This window comes from Protopterus annectens, chromosome 7.part0 (genome assembly GCF_019279795.1).
Source record: "Protopterus annectens isolate FY-2018-M chromosome 7.part0, PAN1.0, whole genome shotgun sequence".
NCBI classification, from domain to species: Eukaryota; Metazoa; Chordata; order Ceratodontiformes; family Protopteridae; genus Protopterus; species Protopterus annectens.
The window spans coordinates 390,937,089-390,961,805 of NC_056739.1; the positions used below are offsets into that span (position 1 = coordinate 390,937,089).

The window sequence follows — 24,717 nt, forward strand, 5'->3', positions numbered from 1 at the left end:
TGACATAAACTGAAAAGAACGAGACAACAATACTGAAACTGCAGAACAATGAATGTTCACAAAACCAAAACTTACAAGATCAAAACACATTCAATCTATTACAGGAGAAATAGGCATCTGTCCCTTTAAGCTACACTGTGACTTACAGCAGCTTCTGCAGCAAACACGGAGCACTTTCTGGATGACAGTTGTTCCAATGAAATGATGAATGTGGTGTTCTATTAAGCTTCACAACAGTTTCCTACAAACCCCCTGCACCACCCACACCCCCTGCCAATTATATATACCAACTCCGAGATTGCACTACAGTGGAGAAAAGAGTGAATTTCCCAATCCTCACTGTATTGCGATCTCTATTCAAAAGGTACAAGGTTCAAAAAATAAACAAATAAATATATGTAAAATCTGCAGCTGTTTTTTCAGTGTCTTGAGTTTCGGGTTTGTGACCGTTTGTTGTTGTGCTGTTTCGGTGTCATCTCATTGTTTTCAGTTTCGGTCATATATTAATTCATAAACTGAAGTAGACCTACTAGGGCATCTCCCCAACCAACCTTAAGCAAAAAAATAAATAAATAAAATAATAATAATAATAATATTAATAATAATAATAACAATTTAGTAGTGTTTAATTTAACTAACTAGTACCACATATATGATCTATCTCATAAATCTGAAGCATTCTGGTCTTTCTATCATATAATAAAAAAAAATTGATAAGCTTAATCACCCCAAGAATCCACCTAGATCTCTTTAACATGATACATTTAAGTAATCAAAATTACCTTTTATACTCATTAATAAAGTTCACAGAAAGACTTAACTAAAGGTCTACCAGTGAGGCATTTAAAACTGAAATCATTCCCATTTATAATAATATAAAAAAGCTGAGCATCCTACTATACTAGGATGTGAAAAATAAGCATTATTCCCATCATCTTGATATAAAACATGAGCATGAATTAAAATTAATGGCATTCCTTGGAAAATAACTCTGCAAACTTTCTTTGTTCACAGATAATAAATAAATAATAAAATTAACATCTTAGAATAAAAATCTCATTCTCAAGTCAGATCAACCAAGTGACAAACTCTAAATAATCTCTGTTTAGTCCTCCCTAATTGCTTCCTGTACTCCAATCACAGTTCCCATACAATCACAAATGAAGAAAACGTCCTTAAGTAAGCCCATAATATTATAATGTCTCTTTATCTGTATTTACTGACCAGCTCATAATCTAGGGTTGCCATCCTTACCATCTGTCTTGCTTTAAGTCACCATCCAGTCATTAGTGTTCCAGTACCAATTTCAAGTTAATAACTGAGTCACCCCATCAAACATTCCAACATGAAACTCACTCAGTGAAGTTTAGTAACAAACTCTACCTTAGAGTAGGCATATATCTTTTAGTTTCTCCAGAATACTATATGCATATCCCATAGTGTATTTCAAACACCTGTTCCATCCCCTTTAGTCACTTCATTCTGAATTCCAAAATAATAATGTGACCATCACAAGACATGATTAATCCAAAGTAATCTAATTTCTCTGTCAATAAAGAAGTTAACATACACTTTAGTAGCAGCACAACATTTCATTGTAAAAGTAATGACTCATACTGAAAGCCCTACTCCAATAGGTCTGGTCTCAAAAAGTATGTCACCAAAGTGAGTATCCCAAGTTGCTTTAAATGCATTTCAATTTCCTGATAGGCTTATAATAATTGGAATCTTAAGTGAAACCAAGCCCTATCTGTTCTAGAAGGAAAATAATCCCATTTAACCACAGTGTTGTAGCTTTCCTCTTGCAAGGGCACATTATTAGCCATACAAGCCAGCATATATCATCCTTCATAATGACACTCCAGATAGCTCCCCTAGCTTTGACAAGCTGGGTGGGCCAGAGGTTATAAACCATAAGGCCAAGGCATTTAAATTACCCAATGAAAAGTGTATAAACACCAAACGTAAAATATAAATAACTAGCTAGACCCACCTAGACAGGTAAGTATGTCATTCTATATACAAGTCTATAATTGTGCCATGCTTTATACAAATCTATTACTAGTTAGCTGATGCAAACTAGGAATACACTACTGTCTATGCATAGACTGTTGTTGTTGTTGTGTCTTTCGGCTTTTCCCAGTTAGGGGTCGCCACAGCGGAACTCCGGTCCGCTAATGATTGGTAGTTAATTTTACGTGCCGAGTTACCAGCCCTGATGCACAACCTTCAACGAAGGTACGCCCATTCACACATGTCTCCACCCAGAAGACGCTCTAGCTGAGAATTGAACCGGACAGCATCTTATTGTGAGGCGACAATGTTACCGCAGCACCACCACTGCGGATCAGACTAGTGTTCAAAAATCAACCCTTGAATGATTACTTCACCTGTAAAACACCGTAAGAGTTGATCAAGTGACTTAAACCCACAACAAAATATATTTAACCACTAAACATTATAACTAGTCTAGCCAAATTGGAAAGATAACCATAGAAATCTATGTATACAGTCTATAACCCACATAATACACATTCATGTGATCCCTGAATAAAAATATGATATACACATAAACTGATATTCAAACCTCACTCATAACTGAATATGGTAGCCTTGAACTAAAGCACTGTCGCCAGCATTCTACCCAACTATATGAAAATTAGCTCTACTTATGTGTAATCAGCTTAACAGATGAAAAAAAAACCTTTCCTGACATGCCTGCAAGGACATTTAGAACCTATTTAATCACATAGTTATATATGTTTAAGCACAAAGCATTAGATGCTTAACCTAGCACACAAAGTCTAGTGCCGCAGCACTCATGGCAGTGGTTACAGGAAGCCTGTTCATATGCTAAATATCCTTTACTAAAAATAATTATGCTGCTACATCAAATAATCTCACATTATTCCAGAATATACAGTCCTGCTAAAATGTGCTATATACAGTATTAAATATTGCCAAGTTCATAAATACCTATTGAAATTGAGATGGGAAATCTAGCAGTCACATATAGTGTAATACAGTAAATCCTTCTCCAACTAACCTTGGTTACAAACAAAAACCTGAGTGAAACATTCTGTCACATCATATAATCCCTCTCCGTTGATAAACATCATTTTAAATTCTAACAGTTCAGTAGTATTTTTGTGTCCCTGGTCTAGTTATATCTGAGCATAGCTACAATCCTGAGAAATTCATTGTCGAGGTTCCAAACAAATGTAAAAAGACTTTTAACAGCATAAGAAAAACATTATGTGCTTGCCATAACGATGGATCTGCATTATCCATGTCAATCCATTTCAACAAGACAGAACTGGTTGCTGTAGGCAGCACTGATTCAGCTCCTTTGTAGTTTCCATTGCTCAAGCTCCCTCTGTTTCCCATAATGCTCCTTGTTCCCAACTTCTTCAGATCTAGTTTGGCTGCTAAACTAAGGAATGTCAACGACCTCAGGTCAATACTTGAACTAAGTGCATTAAATACATTTGTGAGGACGGACTCAAAAAACATTTGTGAGGACACACTCAAAAAACTCCAACTATTCTCTATCTCATATCACCTACTTAGAGGAGATCTCTGCTTGACGTACAAAGCCATGTCTGACCCAGCTCTGTTAGAAATGCTACATCTAAAGAAATCCCAATCCCTCCGCACCACATGGTCCAGAGACCTCCAACTCATTACCACAAACAACAGAACATGGTGGAGGGACGGGTTCATAACCCAGAGACTGCCCATGCTCTGGAATAGACTTCCCATACATGTCAAGCAGAGCACCTCACTTGCCCTCTTCAAGCGAAATCTTGATGAATGGATGGGAAATAGAAAATTCACCCCGGGGATCACTCCAGTGGCTCTACTTGACAGAGACACTGGGAACTAAGGTCGGGTGGCACAATGCCAGGGTAACCCTGTGGGTTAGGCTTGTAAAGGCTCCAGGACCATTAACCTAGTACACACCTATAAACCTATGGATGACAGTGAATGTCAGAGCACAGCATCAACATAACAAAGATTAATTAAGAAGAAATATGCCTTCCTCTGAACAGGCACCACAGGAGAGTCGGCTAAACCAAAGTGGACAGGGTTAGTTGTGATTTGGTGGGTATAGGAGGCCAGGTATATTGATGTTGGTGGGCACTGGTAATGAAGATCTATTACTGTAAGCATGTTAACTTTTGTATCTTACATGACCCAGTCCATCCACTTTAACAGACACTTGCACACAATTGTATGTCCTGGGTGCAATCATGGCAGAATACCTTGAAGTAAAGGAAGACCTGGATCCTGAGATCACATCCGACTTTTAGCTTCTTGCCAAAGTATGCAGTGAAGGCAGTGTTACAGTAGCACAAATACTATCCACAGATAGATTCCTTTGAAAGGGTAATGATGCACCTCTAGATCTAGATGGATGAACTTTTGGTTTCTCGGGAATTGTTTTATTACTAGAAATGTTACATTTGGTGAAACAGTCAGACAGCCCCCTATACAGGGTCAGTAGAAATTTCCTAGTCTAATTTGTTGGTGGCAAAGGCAATGAAGAGCCAATCACCTTTTCTATAAGCATTAGTCTTATGTAAGTAAAATCTTAACTGCCTGTAAACATATGGGCAGTGTAGCTAAGATTCACCTCTGTTGAAGTATTCTGGGAAGAATATTGACAGTTTAATTGAATGTTTAAGATTCAGTTCTGAAGGCACCTCAGGCATAAAGGCTAGGTTTGCAAGTAGCAATAACTGTGATTATGAAAGATCATATAACTGCGGACAACAGACAAGGGCCTGCAATTTTAAACCCATTTGGCTGAAGTGATAGAAATTAGTAGGGTCCCTGGGCACAAGTGGATCTGGAGAAACTATGCAGTTAACTTGAAGGAGTACAAGTTCAAATGAAGCATGCTGGTTGGGTAAGAAAGAAGACAAAAGTGAAGCTCTAGAAAAAGGGTTTCTGAATCAAGTGAAGCCACAGCAGAGGGATCCATATTTGTAAAGGTTAAAATGGGGCTATAACAATGATTCTAGCCTTGCATAACTTGGCTTTCTGAAGAAACTTCATTATCAAGGGGAAGGGGTGAAGGCATAAAGTAGCTCTGGTAGCCACTGGTGGATTACATAGTCCCAGGGTGTCTAGCCCTGAAGATGGATGACGGATGAGGGAAAATAATTTGTTGCACTTAGGATTTTGGATAAAGGTCCTAAAGTTGAACAATAACAGCCAAACAGAATATTATATTTACAAAGTAGCAGAAAATATTTTGAGAACATGGGAATGGAGAAAGGAGATTTTGCCAACAGGGAAGATTGAAAGTAGGGATGTAGATAACACATAAGAGGGAGCTGAAATTTGTTGGAAAAATTAAAAAAGGAACTAAGGGCTTTGGCACAAATAAACGACAGAGGGAAAAGTCAGGGTGGGATGAGGCCAAACAGAGATTTAGGCTGCAGACTGGAGACTTCCCTAACAAGGATTAATAATAGAATATAGGCAAAGAAAAAGGAAAAGGGATAGGGGAGTGTTAAATAAAAGATCAGCTCTGGTTGAGTTTTAGTTGAGTGTAAAATGTAAGCTGCAGTTAAAAAATTGGCAACTAGTATGGAATATAAAATAATACATGATAACTATAAGAATCATGTCACTATGTAATATGTGATGTCAATAAAGATAATTCTAAAATAATAAAAAAATGCTGCATTTGGTGGTGGTTGGAAAGGTGAAAAGGTTGCAGCAAGTCTTCGCCCAGCAAAAGAAAATCACCTATGTTGCTGACAAATCTGCTATTCCATCTGCTAATGAGCTGCTTTGAATGGGGATGTGCATTGATACTAGAAAAGCATTGTGATTTGGTTGCTCATTCTCAAAGCTTCATGGCTTCCCAACAAAGAGGGTAGGACTTGCGCCCACCACTTGTTTGTTGATATACTGCACTACTAACATACTATCAGAGTGTATTGGCACTCCCACCCTGTGAAGGAGTCTGGAAAGACCTGCAAAGCAAGGAATATTGCTCTCATTATCAGGATGCTGATGTGCAATAAGGCCTCTTGTTGAGTCCAAGTCCCTTGGACAATCTGCCCTAAATAAGACCCTCCCCAAATGACCGTGAGCTTGCGAAGAGGTTTACTAAAGAGACATCCTTTGTCTTAGTTAAATAGATGTAACTATCACTGTGGATGCCTGTGACAAGTTATAGATCTGATCCATGGGATCTACTAGCTTAGATTATTCAATATGAAGGGTCCACAGAAAACTCTCACATGTAACCTAACAAAAGGAACTAAATGAATTGCTGCTGCCATAAGACTGAGTACCTCCAGAAATACGGCGGCTGATTGGATGGATGGTGCATAAGATGAATCACAGCAGACTGAAGCAACTATTTTTCCCAGTGGAAGTCTGAGCAATTTTAGTACTGTGCCCAAGTGATGGACTATACTAGCCCCTGTGATGGCTTCAACCTGGACTTGGCAGTGTTCACTGTGATTCCCAAGGACAGACATAACTGTAGCAATAAGTAGTCTCTCATTTTGATTAAAGATTCTCTCATGGTAGAGCCAAGGAATCAGACACTCAGGTACAGGAGTATCCTGATTCCCAGCAGATTCTGATGAGCTGTGACCACTGCCATACATTTTGTAAACACCCAGGGGCTGTGGTGAGATGAAAGAGCAGGGTTCTGAACTGATAATGACTGGCCCCACTCAGAAAGGCAGGAATTTCCTTGAGACCTTGGCAATCTTGTTGTGCAAATAAGCAGCCTGGAAATGCAGAGGCAAAATCTAGTCTCCTTCCATTAGGATCTGAAGGACTGATTGCATTGTTTTCATCCAGAATATTGTTTTCCTCACAAATGCATTTAATGCACTTAGTTCAAGTATTGACCTGAGGTCCTTCTTATTTTCAGGGACTAAAAGGATTCTAAAATAAACTCTGGACCTTCAACAGTCTGAGACTTCCAGGATGGCTCTTTCCTCTAAGAGGATGGCAATTTCTCTTTTGTCTGCCTTCTGTTGTTAGGGTAGAATATCTGGAGGTTGGGATATTGAGCAGGGACTTGTCAAAAAAGGAAATGTGCACCCCCTGGAAATTGTTTCCCTGATCCACTTGTCCTGTATGATGGCCAGACATGCTGATAAGTTTAGGGGTATACAACCTTCCCAGGGATGACTATCTGGGCAAGTCAAAGTCAAAAAAGCCAAACAAACCACTAAACAGAAGCTCAACAGAAACAACAATGGAAAAAATCAAAATAAGAGTTTCAAACCACTGCAACATATATTTCATTATTAAAAACCGTAGTCGTAAACAGCAAAGCTTTCAAGAAAATCGCTTTCTCAACATACTGATTAAACATCATCATTCAACATTTAAATATGTGCCAAAATGCAAATCATATGACTTAATAAACAAATGAAATGTAGTCACAGATGCAAAACACACACACACACACAAAGATAAATATATATATATATATATATATATATATATATATATATATATATATATATATATATATATATGTATATGGGTGTACTTCTGTTCATTGAAATTATAATTTATCGAAGACCAGAAGTACGAATCCAATTCTGCGAAAGTGCATTTAAGTGAAAATGCACTTTCGCGAATCACACTTCACCAATGCATGGTACAGTGGGAATAACGGAATATTCCCTTTTCCGCACTGTTGTTCGATCTCTGAGTTAGTATATTTAAGTAGCGGGGGTGTGGAGGGTGCAGGGGGCTTGCCACCCTGTAAAAATGTGCTTGTAGTATGTTATATCTGGTGTGATTCGCAAAAAAGTGCATTTTTGCTTAAATGCACTTTCGCAGAATTGGATTCTTTCTTCTGTTCTTCAATAAATTTTTATTTAGATGACCAGAAGTAGACCCATATATATATATATATATATATATATATATATACAGAGAGAGAGAGATACAGTAGATAAAATATCTATATACACACACACACACACACACACACACACACACACACACACACACACACACACACACACACACACACACACACACACACACACACACATATAGCAGGATATCTCCAGCCATGTGATTTCCCCACACTTGTCCCTTATTTGCTGTTATTTGTAACCCACACCATTTATGTCAGTGCAGTACATGAAATGGCTTCCCTTCACTGGTCTGAAATGAAATTAAGGAGCGCTTCTACTTCGTCATATGTTTTTGTCAGCTCAGAATTTTTTTAGTGAACAAGTTCTTCTTTTATAGCCCTAACTAGTATATTTGCACAGTGATTGCTTGCTTTCATTTTTCATATTGCTTCACCACTCAGAAGCTCCAACCCTTGCTCCACAGAAAATGCAGTCATCCCTGCAAGCTTCCTTCTCAGCATGAGTCCTCTCTTAATTGTAATCTGTTATCTTCCCCTCTACACTCTGAGCAAATACTCCATTCTCATCTCATTGTTACTTCATCATCCTAATGCTTCACAGCTGCATGGCTTTTATTCAAATGCCAGCTCAACTCCTTTCCCATTTGATGTGCCCAAGTAACAAGTGACCAACAAATCAAGCCCGTTGATGCAAATCATAAATCTTTAGAATGTGCAGCTGATGGGCATTTCAACAGTACATGTTAGACCTACTCGGTTCCATATATAGACAGATAGTGTCTTGACTACAACACAACCAAGCCTGGTTCAAATAGCAGCTGAGGCACTGAAGCAAGCACATGGGGACAAAGAAAAGAAGCATGGCCTGCTCACTTCTACCTTGGAAGTGCTTGAGAGCTGTAACATAGGAAGTTTGCTAGTGAATTTCCAGGGTAGACTAAACACTTAGTTGGCATTATTAATGCCAGACCTATCAGGGCCTCTGGAATTACTTTTCAACTGAAGCCTCCAAACAGGCTTTGTGCCTCATGAATGAAGAAAAGCAACAATCATCCCTCTGCACAAAAGTGGGCCATCTACAGACCCTGAAAATTACAGACCCATTAAGTCTCACTAGCCTTATATGTAAAGCCATGGAAAGAATTATCATGGAAATGATCAACAGAGATATATTAAACCTGCAGATACTGGACCCAACCCAGTTTGGTTTCATCGAGGGCATATCATGCCTACTCAGCCTGGTGGACTTCTCCAAGAAGGTCACCAAAGCAATGGATGAGGGCAAAGTTGTTCACACTGCCTACCTTGACCTGGCCAAGGCATTTGACACAATACCCTACTTGGGTAGTGCTGAAAAACTCAAGAGGTTAGGTACATACCTGTATGTCACCTAGTGGATAGTCAACTGGCTTACAGACAGGACCCAGAAAGTTAGAATTGGGGAGTCCACCTCTAAAAAGAGGCCAGTCACAAGTGGAGTCCCTCAGGGTTCAGTCCTTGGACCGCTCCTTTTTGGCATTTAATTCTCAGAAGTCAAGGCCAATGTCAGTGGTCTCTGGCTGATTGCAAATTATGAGCTGTCATTGAATCTCATACTGACACAAATGTTCTCCAGGAGGGGCTGACACAGGCAAACAACTGGTGTCAGAGTCATGGACTAAAACTAAATGCCAAGAAATGCATAATAGTATCCTTTGGAAAGTCATCCATCCAGGGTAACTATCATTTTATTTTATTTATTTATTTATTTTATTTACCAGGAAATTCTGACTGGACGCAGGCCCTTTTTCAGCGGATGCCCGGGGAGAAAAGCTCCACATCATGTACATGATAACTAGAGATACAAAGTTGCAGCAATAGTAAACAACATTACAGGTTGTTGACTTTAATACAATAACAAGATATTGATTATCAACAGTATATACAGTAAATGTTTGAAGTTAAGATAGTTTCTTGTCCTTTATAATATTAGTAACAATGTTGTCAGACGAGATGTTAAAGTATGTAAAGACAACTAGCTAATCCTCATTGTGGTTAGTAGTGGCGGTAGTATAGTTGGGTTAAGAGTCTAGGTGGGGGGGGTAAGGGGGGGGTGTTAGTCTGGATTAGAACAAAGACAAAGCCAGTGCAAATTTAAGTGGAATTTGAGCTCAGCCTTGAAAAGGCTGCTGGAAGGTAGAGTATTTATAGAAGGTGGAAGATTGTTCCATAGTTTAGATATGGTACACGAAAATATGGCTTCTCCTGCTGAGTTTTTGGGTTTGATAAAAGTGAGTTGATTTTTGTTGCTTGATCTTAGGGGCCTAGTGGAGTGATAGGGTTGGAGAAGGGTTTGAAGGGAAGGGATGTTAAGGGGGTGGTTACTAAGTTTATGACCGATGGTTTGTTGATTAAAGTGAAGGAGTTGTGGGAGTTCTAGCCAGTTTAGTTCTTTAAGGGAGATACAATGATGGCTGTGGTAGGAGGTTCCAGTGGCAAATTTTGCAATTTTGTTGTAACAAGCATCCAGCTTGTGTAGGTCTGCCTGTCTAAGACTGGTAAGTATGGGGGATTCATAGAGTAGGGTGGAGATTAGCTGGGAATTGGCTATGGAGATTCTAGTCACCTTGGTTAGGAACTGGCGGCTTTGATATACTGCACCAAGTTTCTTGTGAACTTTTTTTATTGTGAGAGATATGTGGGTGTCAAATCTAAGTTTGTTGTCTATTTCCACACCGAGTAATTTTGTGTGTTGTGATAGAGAGATGATGGTATTGCCTTTGGCAAGAATGTTGAAGGGGGGGTGTTTTTGGTATCTTTGGAAGGTTGGAACAGGAGAAGTTTTGTCTTACTTGGGTTGAGTAGGAGCTGAGCATTGGATAACCAGCTTTCTACAGAAGAGAATGATTCCTGTGTGATTTGTTGTAGTTCTGGTAGAGTGGAGGCAGAGCAGATGAGAGTATAGTCATTTGCGTACTGTATAAGAGATACTTGTGTGGTGGCAGTATGTAGGTTGTTAGTGAAAAGTGAGAATAGCAGATGGCCAAGGATAGACCCTTGGGGAACTCCAAGAGCAACTGGGAGGCAAGGTGACAGGTTATCATCCCAGATTACTGATTGCTGGCATCTGTGTAGATAGCTGTGGAACCAGATGCAGGCTGATTGTGAGAAGGAAAGGTTGGAAAGCGTAGAGAGTAGTAGCTCATGAGATACCATGTCAAAGGCCTATGAGAGATCTAGAAATATGGCAGTAGAGAAGAGGCCATTGTTTTTGTGATAAAGTATAGTGTTGGTGAAGGAGACCAGAGCGGAGGTAGTGCTGTGATATGGCCTGAAACCATGTTGGGCTTTGGAGAGGGGATTATTAGCTAGGAGGTAGTTGGACACCTGGGTGTTGATACATTTTTCAAGTATCTTGGAGAGAGGGGAGAGGATAGCAATGGGGCAGTAATTGGAGAGGTCGGTGGAGGTGGTGCCTTTGTGGAGGGGAATGATGTGGGATATTTTCCATATTGAGGGAACATAGCCTTCTGTTATGGAATGGTTGATTAAAATTGAAATTGGGTGGGCTAGTGTATCAGCTGCAATTTTCAAGTATTCAAGGGGAGGCTGTCAGCTGAGAGTTTGGTGGGTTTAAGTTTTGACAATAGTCTTTTTATGCTTATGCTTGCATGTAGTTCTTGGATTTTATTGCATATGCTTGTGATGTTTAAGGACATTATAAGTAGGTCTGTTGTTTTCTTGTTGGCTAGGAGTTGAGTTGTGGGGGGTTGTTTGGACTAGGTTTTGTGGCTGGGGTGGATTTGGGAGGACCAGGGTTTGGATGGATGTCTCCAGTGAGGGCTAGTTTATAGAGGGTGTTTAGGATATGTTTTATATACATAGTAAATTGCTTATGGTATCTTAGGGATATTTTATTTTTGAGTGTGTTAGGTGTTTGGTAATGGAGTGTGTGTATTTGGAAGATATTTTGGTGGCAGGGGTTGTGTAGTTATAGTGTAAATATTTGAGGGAGGGTGTTTAGAGAGTACAGTGGAAGTTGTTGGGGCATCTGACTGTGCAGCCTTGGTAGGATGTAATGCGAGCTAGAACTACGCAGGTTAGGATTGTTATTATATTAGGTAGTAGCATGATTGTGTTGGATGTAGGAGGAGGGGGTGATTAGTGGTGTAGCCTAATTAGTGGTAATTAGTGGTGGGCTTAAGGCTAAGAATAAATATAGAGGTACTGAGGGCGGGTGGAAATAGGGGGCAGGGAGGTGAGCTAGAACCTCCCAGGCTAAAGATTGCAGGGTAAGTGTCTAAATAGCCAAATTGTCATATTGACAACACAGCCCTTAGAACTGACCCAGTAGTCAGGGACTTAAGGGCACACACAGATGGTAATCTAGCCTTTGATCATCATGTGTCTTCAGTGGTGAGGAAATTATTCTATGTTGCGGAGCTTATAAACAAAAGTATGGCATCTAAGTGCAAAGAAGTCATTGTTCCACTGTATTTGGCATTCTTCAGACCTATCATTGAATACAATGCCCCTTTCTTATTTACCTAACCAGGCATATCCAACAATTGGAATGTCCATTGAGGTTCCTCACTAAAAAATACAGGGTGTAAGCAATATTTCCTCTGCAGAACACCTCAAGGCCTTATCCCTGTATTCAGGCTTTTGAGGGGAGATCTATGTTTGGCATACAGGACATTGTCAGACCCCACTCTGATGGACCTCCTGCATATCCACAAAACAAACAGCACCAGAATTACCTATTCTAAAGACTTAAACCTTGCCTGTGATATAAATAGGACCTGCTGGAGAGATAGGTATGTATTCCAGAGACTACCCCATCTATGGAACAGGCTCCCAATCCATGTGAGGTAGAGTTCCTCCCTAACCCAATTCAAATGCAGTAAGTCCAAACAAATGGAAACTGTGCACCAACTGTAGAAACCTAGCTTTATTGTGATCGCCAACAGATAATCCACATAAACGCTTTATCAAACAAGTGCGTTTTCGTCCACATCTATAGTGAGACTTCATCAGACAAATTATTCAAGTCAAATTACTCCTTAAGTACTCTAATTAAAATTAAAACAACCAATAGTATTATTTGCATCCTGTCTAAACCAATAAAACAGAAAGGCTCATTGTATAAAAAACTCTGTAAATACTTAATATAGTGTTAAATCATGTTAAAACATTGTTAAAACTTTAAACGCTTTTAAAGCAGTTGTATTTTCATTTGTGTGTAAATACATTCGTGTTTCATTGTAAATAAATTAAATACAGTAAATAATCCTAGTTTAAAAATATATGTGTGTTAAAATTTTATTTTTTCATTAAAAACTCGATCTGTTTATGTTTAAATAGCACCATCTACTGTTCGTTTAGAATCATTACAAGTATAAGCTATATTTTAGCTGCTCTCAGTTTTAACACTGAGGATAACGAAATATGTTCATTTAGTCCAGGGAACCTGGTGGCTTCTACTAGTATTTGCCACCATAATTCTTTGTACTCAAGCCATTCTTCCCAGAGACCACCTCTCATCTCTTTCTTGACCTGCTCTAGCACAAAGAAGAAAAATTTTGAATCTTTACATATTCTTGTGTGCTTATGTAGGGCATTTGTTTCTTTATTCTTAAATATCTCATATGTGTGTTCATATATTCTTTTTTTCAGCACTCTTTCTGTCTTTCCGACATAGAATGAGTTACATTTTGAACACATAGCCATATATACCACTCCCTGTGATTCACAGTTGTGATGTCCTGTACTGTGAATATTGATGTCTCTAGCTTCTAAATAAATCTCACTTTTATTGAGAACATATTGACACTGATTGCAGTGTCCACATTGATAAGTTCCGTTAATAGTATTTGTTATGACAGCCTTATTAAAAATGTTGTTACTAGCATTGATCTTGTTATTTTCTAATAACTTTTTAATGCTCCATGCGTTCTTATAAACTATTTTGGGAATACCTTCCTTAATATTTAAAATGTCAGAAAAAGATGTAAATTTGTCCCATTCCACCTGAAATATCTTTTTCACCTTAAGGTTAAACAAATTAAATTCTAGAATCAGAGCCGATTGATAATGTAGTTCTCCTTTTTTATTCTTCTTATTAGGGTGACCATAGTTGACAATAGTACCAGCATCATTAGTAGAATCAATAGTGTTTATCACGTTGCCTTTTATAGGTTTAAATTTTGTTAATCTATTCTGCTCGACCTCTTTTCTTATATTTTTAATAAAATCTAGTGGGTAGCCTCTTGCCCAGAACATCCCTTCCAAGGTGTTGCATTCCGTAAAAAAATCTTCATCCCTACTAGTCATGCGACACCCCCTCACAAATTGTCCCTTGACAATATTCTTTTTACAGTGTGGGGGGTGTGCGCTAGTAAAGTGCAAAAAGGAGTTGCAAAAAGTACTTTTTCTGAAAACCTTAGTTTCTAGGTCTTTGTTGTTCATGTTCTTTTACACTTCAATATCCAAGTATTGTAACCTATCAGTGGAAGTAGTGTGTGTAAACCTCAGAAAGTTTGTAGTATTCTGGATATAATCGAGGAATTCAGTTAATTTGTCGTTACCTCCTGTCCAGAAAATAACAATATCATCCAAATAATGCCTATAGAGAGACCAATATTGTTTGTATTCTGAGTTCAAGACAAAATTGGATTCCCAACCAGCTAACACAATGTTAGCGTATGTAGGTGCGCACGCCGCACCCATTGACACGCCTCTTATTTGCTGGTAATATTCTCCATTAAAAAGAATAAAATTGTACTTAAGTACTGTATCAGCTAACTCCACTATTGCTATCTTTTCTGAATGTGTTAATGTTTTGTCCAAGAAGACCATGTCTTCAAACATTCTCATCCCCTCTTGATGGGGTATACAAGTAAATAAATCGATAACATCTATTGTAACAAAAATAAGGTCTTCGGTCAGGAGGTCAGGTGTTATATTTCTCAGCAAGTCCCATGAATCTTTTAAAATATATTCATTATTATTGCAAATATGTTTTGTCATTAAATCTACATATTTAGCCATGGGAAGCGTTTTTGAACCATCAGCTGCTACTATTGGTCTTAATGGAGGGTCACACACATTCTTATGCACCTTAGGTATACCAAAGATTATAGGAATCTTTGGTTTAGGTACAAATAAAAATGTGTGCATCTTGCTATCAATTGTGCCATCCATCATCATGTTATCGAGTATAGTATCTATTTTATAGTAGGCCAGGTTCACCTCATTTAGTGATACACTTCTGTATTTACTTTCTTCTCTGAGGATACTATTCATTTTACCTTCGTAAATTATGTTGTCCATGATAACAACCCCCCCTCCCTTGTCTGGCTTCATGATTCTTATTTGCATATTGTGTCTCAAATCATTCAAGGTTTCATATTCTTTTTCTGAAAGGTTATATTCCTTAATATTTTGTTTGAATTCCTTTCTGATTTCATTTTCAAGAACTATGTCCAGGTTCTTAATTTGTGGGTGGTATGGGGGGTTGTAAGTACTTCGCCTAGTAAAAGTAGAATGTTGAGAATCAGACTCCGGTATCATTGGAGGTAGTATAGCTTGCAAATTTACCTTCCTAAGAAACAACTTCATGTCTATAATTGTTTGCACCAGGTCCCCTTTTGTACTAGGGATAAATTTAAATCCTTTACTAAGTAAATCGAAGTGTGTTTTATTGATAGGAACATCAATAAAATTGTATATAGAAAAATTCCTAAAGGTGTGCGTAGTACCTGTTCGTAGTATCCCATCATCCAAACCGAAGTTTGAACTGTCCAAAAGACTGGAAATAGGGGTGGAAATAGGGGTGGGGGTGGGGGTGTAAGTTGTTCTTATTAATACCTCCCTCTCCCCCTTCTCCCTCCCCTTCTGAAAATTTTGAAAACGCTGTTTGTTTTTGTTGTAGTATTGGTCCTCATTCCCTAAAGGTGGAAATTCTGTATCATAGTCTCCCCTGTTATGTTCCTCACTCCAGGTATTCCTTTGGTTGTTGTACCCAGTTACTTTACTAAACATAATTCTATCATTGTGTTCCCATCTCTTGAAAGGTGGCTCTGGGTAACTAGTATTATTCTGGTATTCCTCAATATCCCTTTTCAGTTTATTAATCTTCCTTTGTTCCAACATTTTACATTTAGAATCAATATCAGATCTAAGGCTGTAGTACCTATCTCTTTCATGCTTAATTTCAAAAACCAGATATTTTTTAATAAAACTATCTAAAACCAAAATCTCTTGTTCTAAGTTCTCTAAAATCCTATTGTTTTCTTTAATAATGAGCCTAAGAATCTCAAGTCCACATTTGTTAAATACATCAATGAGTTCCTTGTGAAAAACAGTACCAGGTTCTACATTATTTGGGTACTTCCATACCCTAAGCCCTTTAGGTACAATTTTTTGCTTAATACATTCCATCAAGTAACAGTTTTCAGTGCCTAGCGTTTTGTATCTATACATTAATCTGGATAGTTTTTCAATTTTTAAAACATACGAGTCACCATCCACTGGTGCATCATCCTCTTTATGTTCAAAATTGAAACTGTAAGGACATTTCAACCAGTCCTGTATATTTTTGTTGTTTGGGGAAGTGGAAACAGTACCTGAAACATTGTAGTCCAAAGTGTTCGACTTAGAAACCCGGTCGTTAGTCGCTACTCCTGCATAACTGTTCTTATTCTGTTCAACAGAAGGAAGCAAAAGTAGCGGAGTGTTGGCAGGATGAAAATTGCTACCATTCGGTTCCGCATCATCTATCGACGTAGGGCTGGATCCACAATTGTGTCTTTTCCTCTTGTGTTTCGAAGCCCCAAACCTTTCGGTCCCTTCGAACGTGACTTCAGCGTCAATAGGTTTCCTGCCAATCAGCGTTGAGCAAAGTGGAGTAAGGAGTTCAATTAACTCTGTAAGCTGACCGATCAGCTTGCGTGACTGTCCCACTTCTTCGCGGTTTAAAGTTGGTGAACTGTTCTCCATTGCAGGGCACCAGGACTGCAATAAATCAAGTGAAGGCACCCAAGCACGAAAAAGTAACCAGTAAGTCCAAACAAATGGAAACTGTGCACCAACTGTAGAAACCTAGCTTTATTGTGATCGCCAACAGATAATCCACATAAACGCTTTATCAAACAAGTGCGTTTTCGTCCACATCTATAGTGAGACTTCATCAGACAAATTATTCAAGTCAAATTACTCCTTAAGTACTCTAATTAAAATTAAAACAACCAATAGTATTATTTGCATCCTGTCTATACCAATAAAACAGAAAGGCTCATTGTATAAAAAACTCTGTAAATACTTAATATAGTGTTAAATCATGTTAAAACAATTCAAATGCAACTTGGACAATTGGATGGGAAACTAGAAATTCATCCCCGGTTTGGGACCTATATCTCTAATGGACAGAGGTAACCTGTAAATGGTTCATCTCCCAGGCACATGCTTACACTTATCAAGGGTATCAGAACTTGTCAAAGATTTGGGATGCATGGCTAGGCTTAAAAAGGCCCTTGTGGTTGTTAGCATAGTAAACACCTATGAACCTATGGGATGGGTGTCTGAGGATATGTGCCAGTCATGGAAATCTGATATGGTCCCACAATGCACCCATTGCAAGTCTCACTTGTGAGAGCTTATGCAGTACACAGAAGGATGTCAGAGCACAGCGTCCAAAAATCCTCAGATTGGCTGCCTGGATGATGGTTGTGCCCTGACTTACTCTCACCCAGTAAGGAACAAATGGGTAGAGTGACAGCAATCAGCCAGACAGCTGGTCGGCACAGAAAAGGTACTTAACAAGTACAATTTACTTTCATCTTCTTTTTAAAAGTCTGCAATTAATGAGACAGCAAAACAATGTATTTTTTTGTGTGTGTGTTTGCGGGCAAATCCCAAGTACTTCACATACAAATGTCTGTGCCTCCTGAAGTCATAACAGCAGATCTAATCAAATCTGTACCTTGAGGATAAGGAGAACTTCATCTCTGGTAAAATGTCTGAAAGATATACATTTACAGAGCACCTGCTTGTCCCATGCCCTGCTACTAAATCAGAGGGGTGTCACTCTAGTTATAATGTGTTTATTTGAAGAAGTCTTACCCTGCATGCCTTCCACTAGGGACAGAACAGTTTCAGGTGTGGAGGTTAGCATAATGGTTAATGTGCTTACCTTAAAGACACAAGGTGCAGGGTTTGATTCTCACATGGGGCAACTGGCTAGGCTTAAAATGTCTCACAAGGGCAGTTAGCCTAGTACTAATCTATGAACCTATGATCACATTAGATGCTTGTGTTTTCCAAGCAGGATTACACACAGATAAAAAAAATATGTTTATATCTGCAGTTTGTAAAATCCTCTGTATGTGAAACAAAACCGTTGTCTGGAGTTGTGCACCGTGAGTTACACTGTAGTCTTCCCATTTGGCTGCTAGCCTAGCCTCTGGTGACTCTTATGACACTTCACTGTCCTCCTCCATAGACGTATGACTATAATATAATGCTTCATTGAGTTAAGCACACTACACTGAAGATACCGCATCAACAAACACATGCTAGAAGAGAAGAAAAATTCTTAAAAGAGCATTTTCTATGAGGGGACTATGTTCTACACCCCTGTTCAAAGGACTATGCCTTTTGCATCCCAGATAAATTATACAAGTTCTGATGTCCCTGCATATCAGCATAAGTTAAAATTACAACTGCAGCAAGCTTTACTGAAAAATACGATCTATAATAAGACACCATTTTTTACATTTTTTATGGTTTCTTGAAGCATGTTTTGATTAACTGCATTTCACTAACTAGTTATACTACTATCTCATACATGTTACTGAACTCAGTCATGCCAAATGACTCGTCTGGTGGTAACCATGTTATCCAGTTCCCAGAATAAAAAAAAAATAGTGATCTTTTGATTCCTCCTAACTCGCACCGTAGTACAGCTTTCACTTTATGATGTTGATATACAGTATGCAATCAAGTCATGTTTTCAAAAGTCAGACAGAACTAGCAATTCCATACTTGTATTTCTATAGCCCAAGAAATTATACTAAATGCACATTGATGATCCCACCCACATGTGATTCGTCAGTTCTGTCATTGGTCTGTATGGCACAGTATCATGCCTACTTCTAACTTCTTAATGAACTTTATTATACTCAGTTCCTCATTACTTGTCCCTTCTGCTATGCGTTTTCTGAACTCAGACTGATTGGGTTTATTATCATTTTACTGAATCACACTCGTCCGAATCTAACTTGCATCAAGTCCGAAAACCGAACAATGAAAATGCCGAACACCAATAAATCTGACAGACAAATCTCACCCCCTTCTCGACCCATGTTAACACTTGTTCCTAGGTCCACAGTGGTCGGGAATTTTGAATTCGATATTTATTTCGGGTATACTAGAATTCGTCATGACGACTTTTCACAGACTGAGTGTGATTCAGTAAAATTATATTAAAATGGTCGATTGATTCTCGCAGCCTCCATTTATCTAACGTGTGACTCTCAGCAAGTCACTTAACCAGGAGTGCTCCTGGGCTGAGTCTAATAAAGGTCTGTGTGATTGCATGTTTTTTCCAGGTTAATGAATGCATATAAATAAGTATAAACTCAGATATTATGATAAAGGTGGTAACCATTTGAAATGTTGGGACCCGCTAGAGACAGTCCCAAAATACGTAGACAGAATGGCTGAAAGATCGGCCCTACTTATACTAATTCTGAAATACCATTTCTCAGAATATTCCTTTTATTCCAATATACGGCTATCTTGGAGTTGGTATATATAAGTTCTGGGGGTGTGGGGGACTTGCCCCACACATGGAGAGGTGCAGGAGGGGCTTTCCCCCTACAAAAACAAGTTTAAAGGAGAACAGCTATGTTTGAGATTCACTCTTCTACTGTGTTATTGGTCTTTTTTTTCAGCTTGCTGGTACTTGGCATTTCGAGATTCTGCATTTCAATAGGAAGCTGATAAAAACACAGTCTTGACTTTGGTAATCTTTATTTATTTATTTATCTATCTATCAAATGACTGCAGTAGTCAAATATTGTTTTTTAAGACACAACATAGATTATGTAATATAGCGCAGATAATGTGATTGTAGTAAGTAATATAAAATAATATATAATGCAATAGACAGTAGTACAGCAACTGTCAAATATGGCACAACACTGTACTTGCAATACACTATGCAATATTCTGCAATGCTGTATCACAACAGAGAAAACATTCCTTCATTCAGTACAATACAAAAACCATGTCATATCCCATCCCATAATGCAGCAATGGCCATGTAGCTCTGCTATTAGCAAAGCCAGCTGCTCACTGATTGTAGACATGAAACAGGATGTTCACTATCGTTCACACATGCTCATTGTTTAAGCAGTCAGCACATTAATGACTGTGATGGGGACAGAAAGAGACATACAAGTTATCATCGTGGCTACATTTTCTTACAATGGCCAAAGTATGGAATGTGACCGGTTCTTTTGTGTTTTATCATACTGTACTGCATATGTGAGCAGGTTTCATTTAACTATAATTTTATTTTTAGCTGTTTTATGACTTGTATGTTTGATGTACAGCACAATAATTTGGATTTCAGTTTAATTAAATGAAAGTGAGAATATCTTAGATCAATATTATTGATAAGTTAAATAAGCAGGAACCCTTGATTTGAAATGCATCTTCAAAGAAAGCATATTTTTTTACCCACTGTAAGCATATTTCATTGGCAACATAGTGGCCCAGTAAGTAGCACTGTTGCCTCAGAACAAGAGGTTTCCCTGTTCAGGTCACATATCTTTTTTGTAAACTCTGCATGGCCTTCTTGTGTTTACACATCTGTAAGACATGCAGTAAGAGGGCTGGTGACTCGAAATATTCTTAGTGTGGGCAGTGTATGTGCAATAGGAAAGAAAGGCCTGGCAATCTACTTACATTCCCTGCTTGCCTAGTAAACTCTGTGAATGGTATCAGCTGTCTATTTGGTTCTATAGGAGTCGAATGAGTTTTGACAGCAATTGAATGGATGAGTGCTGCATACTTCTTATAAGCTACTGTAGCATAAAGTTTGCCATGTTGTATTATAAACCTGCGTTTGGCAATGGATAATAACAGAAGCAGCAGGGTCAGTTGATAGATGGCTTAACATGTTTAGATTAACCATTGCTATCTATTTGCATTGCACCAACTCTAGTATAAAAGAAAAACACTTGCACATCAGCAGTGTGCTAGTTCCTTTAAAAGATATAGTACTATTAATCCCATAACCATTCTGAAATGGGTACACAGCATTTATAACAAAAAATGTAGTCAATGTACAATTTGAAAAGTATTTATTCTTTAAAAGTAAGATATGTAGTTCGTGCCTATGCAAACAAATTATGAAGTATTTTCCCAGACATTATGGGATTTCAAAATTTCTTAATTCGTCAGAGAGGTTTTTAAGTATTCTGTTCATATAGTGTATTCTTTTTCACATAAACAGCTTCCAACTTTTGATGCTGTACTATATAAATTCTAAATATTATACAAGCTGTTGGTGATTATCCAAAATGATATTTTATATAAAATTATCTATTGTTTTGCAGGGTTCCACAGACGATGAGCAGCATATGAGCAAATCAACCTCACTAATAGAAAGCCAACACCACCACCTACTGCACTGTCTGGAGAAAACAACTGTGAGTATGGACTTGACATATATTCACAATCTTGATTTATAATAACAAGGTTTGTGTTGTCAAAAGCATTAATAAGCATCCGGACTGGCTGTTAGCAAGCTTGGCAAGAAGCTATTCAAATGTTAAATAGATGAGGACTTTTGAAATAGTTGTGGATAAATGAGAATTCTGTCATTTGCCTTTTATTATATAATAATCTCAGAGGCAATATTTCTGAATTGATTGTATAACACAACAAAGGCAGTTAGGCATACTGCAGGCAGTGTTCTTTTCTCTGTAATCATACTAAGGCATGCTTTTAGCATAAAGCGGTACCAGACTATATTTAACCCAGATTAAAACCAGCAGTAAATTATTATGCGTGGTGTAACTGCTTCCCTTCATTGCACTACGGTGCACCACCACCACCACACAGACACACACACACACACACACACACACACACACACACACACACACACACACACACACACACACAATTTCTAAGTTTTTAACAACAGGAGTTTTACAATTATTTCTTATTGCACATTACATCACTTACAGCTGAAATACTAAAATAATCCCCATACTTAGTCACTAAATTCTGAGAAAAGGTTTATAGGGACTTTCTGCTTGGCTTTACTGAGTCAAGAAAATATTCAAAATGTTTAGGATTCCCTCATCTTCCCCTTTTATAGTAACAAAACAAGCAAGAACAGATTTTATTAGTTTGCCTTTTTTACCTTTTTGTAAGCTGGAAATCTATTCAGTGTTAGATATTTAAACATTGGAGTACAACATAGTTTGGCAAGTAAAAGGCATGTTTATGCTTACTGTTTTGCATTGCTCACTCAGCACTCTTACTGAACATGAAAGCAACCCATTTTGACACTAAGTATTGTTTAGAAGTGAAAGGGTGGGTGCACGTTAACTTGCTCTAAAAAATCAGCTGCCTAAATGTGCAAACACAAGCCATCTACCTGCATTTCCAGTCACCCAAGTTTGGGAATAAGCCCCTGGCCTTTGATGAAGGGTAGGCTGGAATTGGGCATCATACGTCCCAGGGGCAGGTCACCCTACCCAAGGAAGGGGTATGAAGCAATCTTCCAAGCTTCACACAATTACCAGTGGCAGGGTGTGAGGCCTAAGCATCATACATCTAAGGGGCAGCTTTTCCTATACAAAGAAAGATGATGTGTTTTTGCCAGGTCAGCTTGACCCCATAAAGACTGAATGACTAACCTCAACACAACAATTAAGAGAAGGTGGCCAATGAATACCTGCAGTACATGTGAACGAGAGCATATGTCACTTTTTATGGCAAAGTTCAATGCGCCCTTGGCAGAGGGGATGATCAAGCTGCAAATCAGAGAATTCTATTAACCATAGTATAAAGGCTGCTTCGAAAAGTAACTCAACCCAGCTGCCCACTATAAGAGGAGATAATCATGAGTGTAAGGTGTTAAGATAAAAATATGGACGAGCAATGTGGTGGAAAAAATAAAACTAATTTGCGTCTCCACCCCAAGCTAAGGTGGCATGAGAGGTAAAAAGATCAACAATCTGTACTCGAAATATAAGGACTGTTTTGAATATCAAAAGATGGAACCATTGTGTATTGACATGACATTAGCTTGAGGTAATATGTGTGGAACATTTTTGCATCCCAGCAAAAAATGTTTGCAGCAGTAAATATGTTTCGAAAGCCAAGAGATAATTTTGCAGTATACCTGACACACTCAGGTGTTCACCCTACCATTTGCATAACTTCATCTGAATCTTTCTTGTGCAAAGGTGGCACCACATGACCCTTTTTTTTCAAAGGGAAGCCATGAAAACCAAAACCCATCAAGTCCGTTGGTAAACAGTACCCAGCTCAGGTTTTCTTCTTTGTGATATTGAATGAACCATCCCAAATATAATTTAATAACTAAATAAAACAATGCTCATTTTGCACCATTTTCATATGCAGTTTTGTTAGAATCAAATGATATGTCTAACAATTTTTCAGAAAGCTGATAGCAACAGAGAGTCAGTAGATAACTTCATGTAGCCCAGCCTCTGCACATGTGTAGGTCTGTAGGCAGTATACTGCTGTGGGCAACTAGTTTGGAGGCAGTAAACTGCTGTGGGTATCTAGGTCTGGAGGCAGTATACTGCTGTGAGTATGTAGGTCTGGAGGCAGTATACTGCTGTGGGTATGTATTTCTGGAGGCACTATGCCACTGTGGGTGGGTGTGTAGGTCTGGAGGCAGTGTACTGCTATGGGTATGTAGGTCTGGAGGCAGTATACTGCTGTGGGTATGTATGTCTGGAGGCATTATACTGCTGTGAGTATGTAGGTTTACAGGCAGTATGCTGCTGGGGTGTGTAAGTCTGGAGGCAGTATACTCCTGTGGGTATCTAGGTCTGGAGACAGTATACTGCTGTGTGTATGTAATTATGGAAGCAGTATACTGCTGTGGGTATGTAGATTTGGAAGCACTATACCACTGTGGGTGGGTACGTAGGTCTGGAGGAAATATACTGCTATGGGAATCCAGGTGTGGAGGCAGAATACTGCTGTGGGTACATAAGGCTGGACGTAGTATACTGCTTTGAGTATGGTAAGTCTGGAGGCAGTATACTGTTGTGGGTATGTAGGTCTGGAGGCACTATACCACTCTGGGTGGGTATGTAGGTCTGGAGGCAGTATACTGCTCTGGGTATCCAGATGTGGCGGCAGAATATTGCTGTAGGTACATAAGGCTGGAGGCAGTATACTGCTGTGGGTATCTAGGTCCAGAGACAGTGTACTGCTGTGGATATGTAGGTCTAGAGGCAGTATACTGCTGTGAGTATCTAGGTCTGGAGGCAGTACACTGCCATAGGTATGCAGGTCAGGAAGCAGTATACAGCTGCGGGTATGTAGGTCTGGAGGCAGTATACTGCTGTGGGTATCAGCGTCTGGAGGCAGAATACTACTATGGGTATGTAGGTCTGGAGGCACTATACTGCAATAGGAATAGAGGTCTGGAGGCAGTATACTGCTGTGGGTATGCAGGTCTGGAGGCAGTATACTGCTGTGGGTATGTAGGTCTGAGGCATTATACTGATGTAGGTATGTAGGTTTACAGGCAGTATACTGCTGGGGTATGTAAGTCTGGAGGCAATATACTCCTGTGG

General features: G+C 38.8%; 1 protein-coding gene across 1 annotated transcript in view; it reads left to right on the forward strand.

The window, feature by feature from the left end:
- Positions 1–24,717, forward strand: part of LOC122806482 (potassium voltage-gated channel subfamily D member 3-like) — a 495,277-nt gene that overhangs the window by 375,920 nt on the left and 94,640 nt on the right. The window contains exon 3 of the mRNA XM_044076958.1: positions 21,481–21,573. Within this exon, the coding sequence (XP_043932893.1) occupies positions 21,481–21,573 (93 nt within the window). The remainder of the gene's footprint in view (positions 1–21,480; positions 21,574–24,717) is intronic.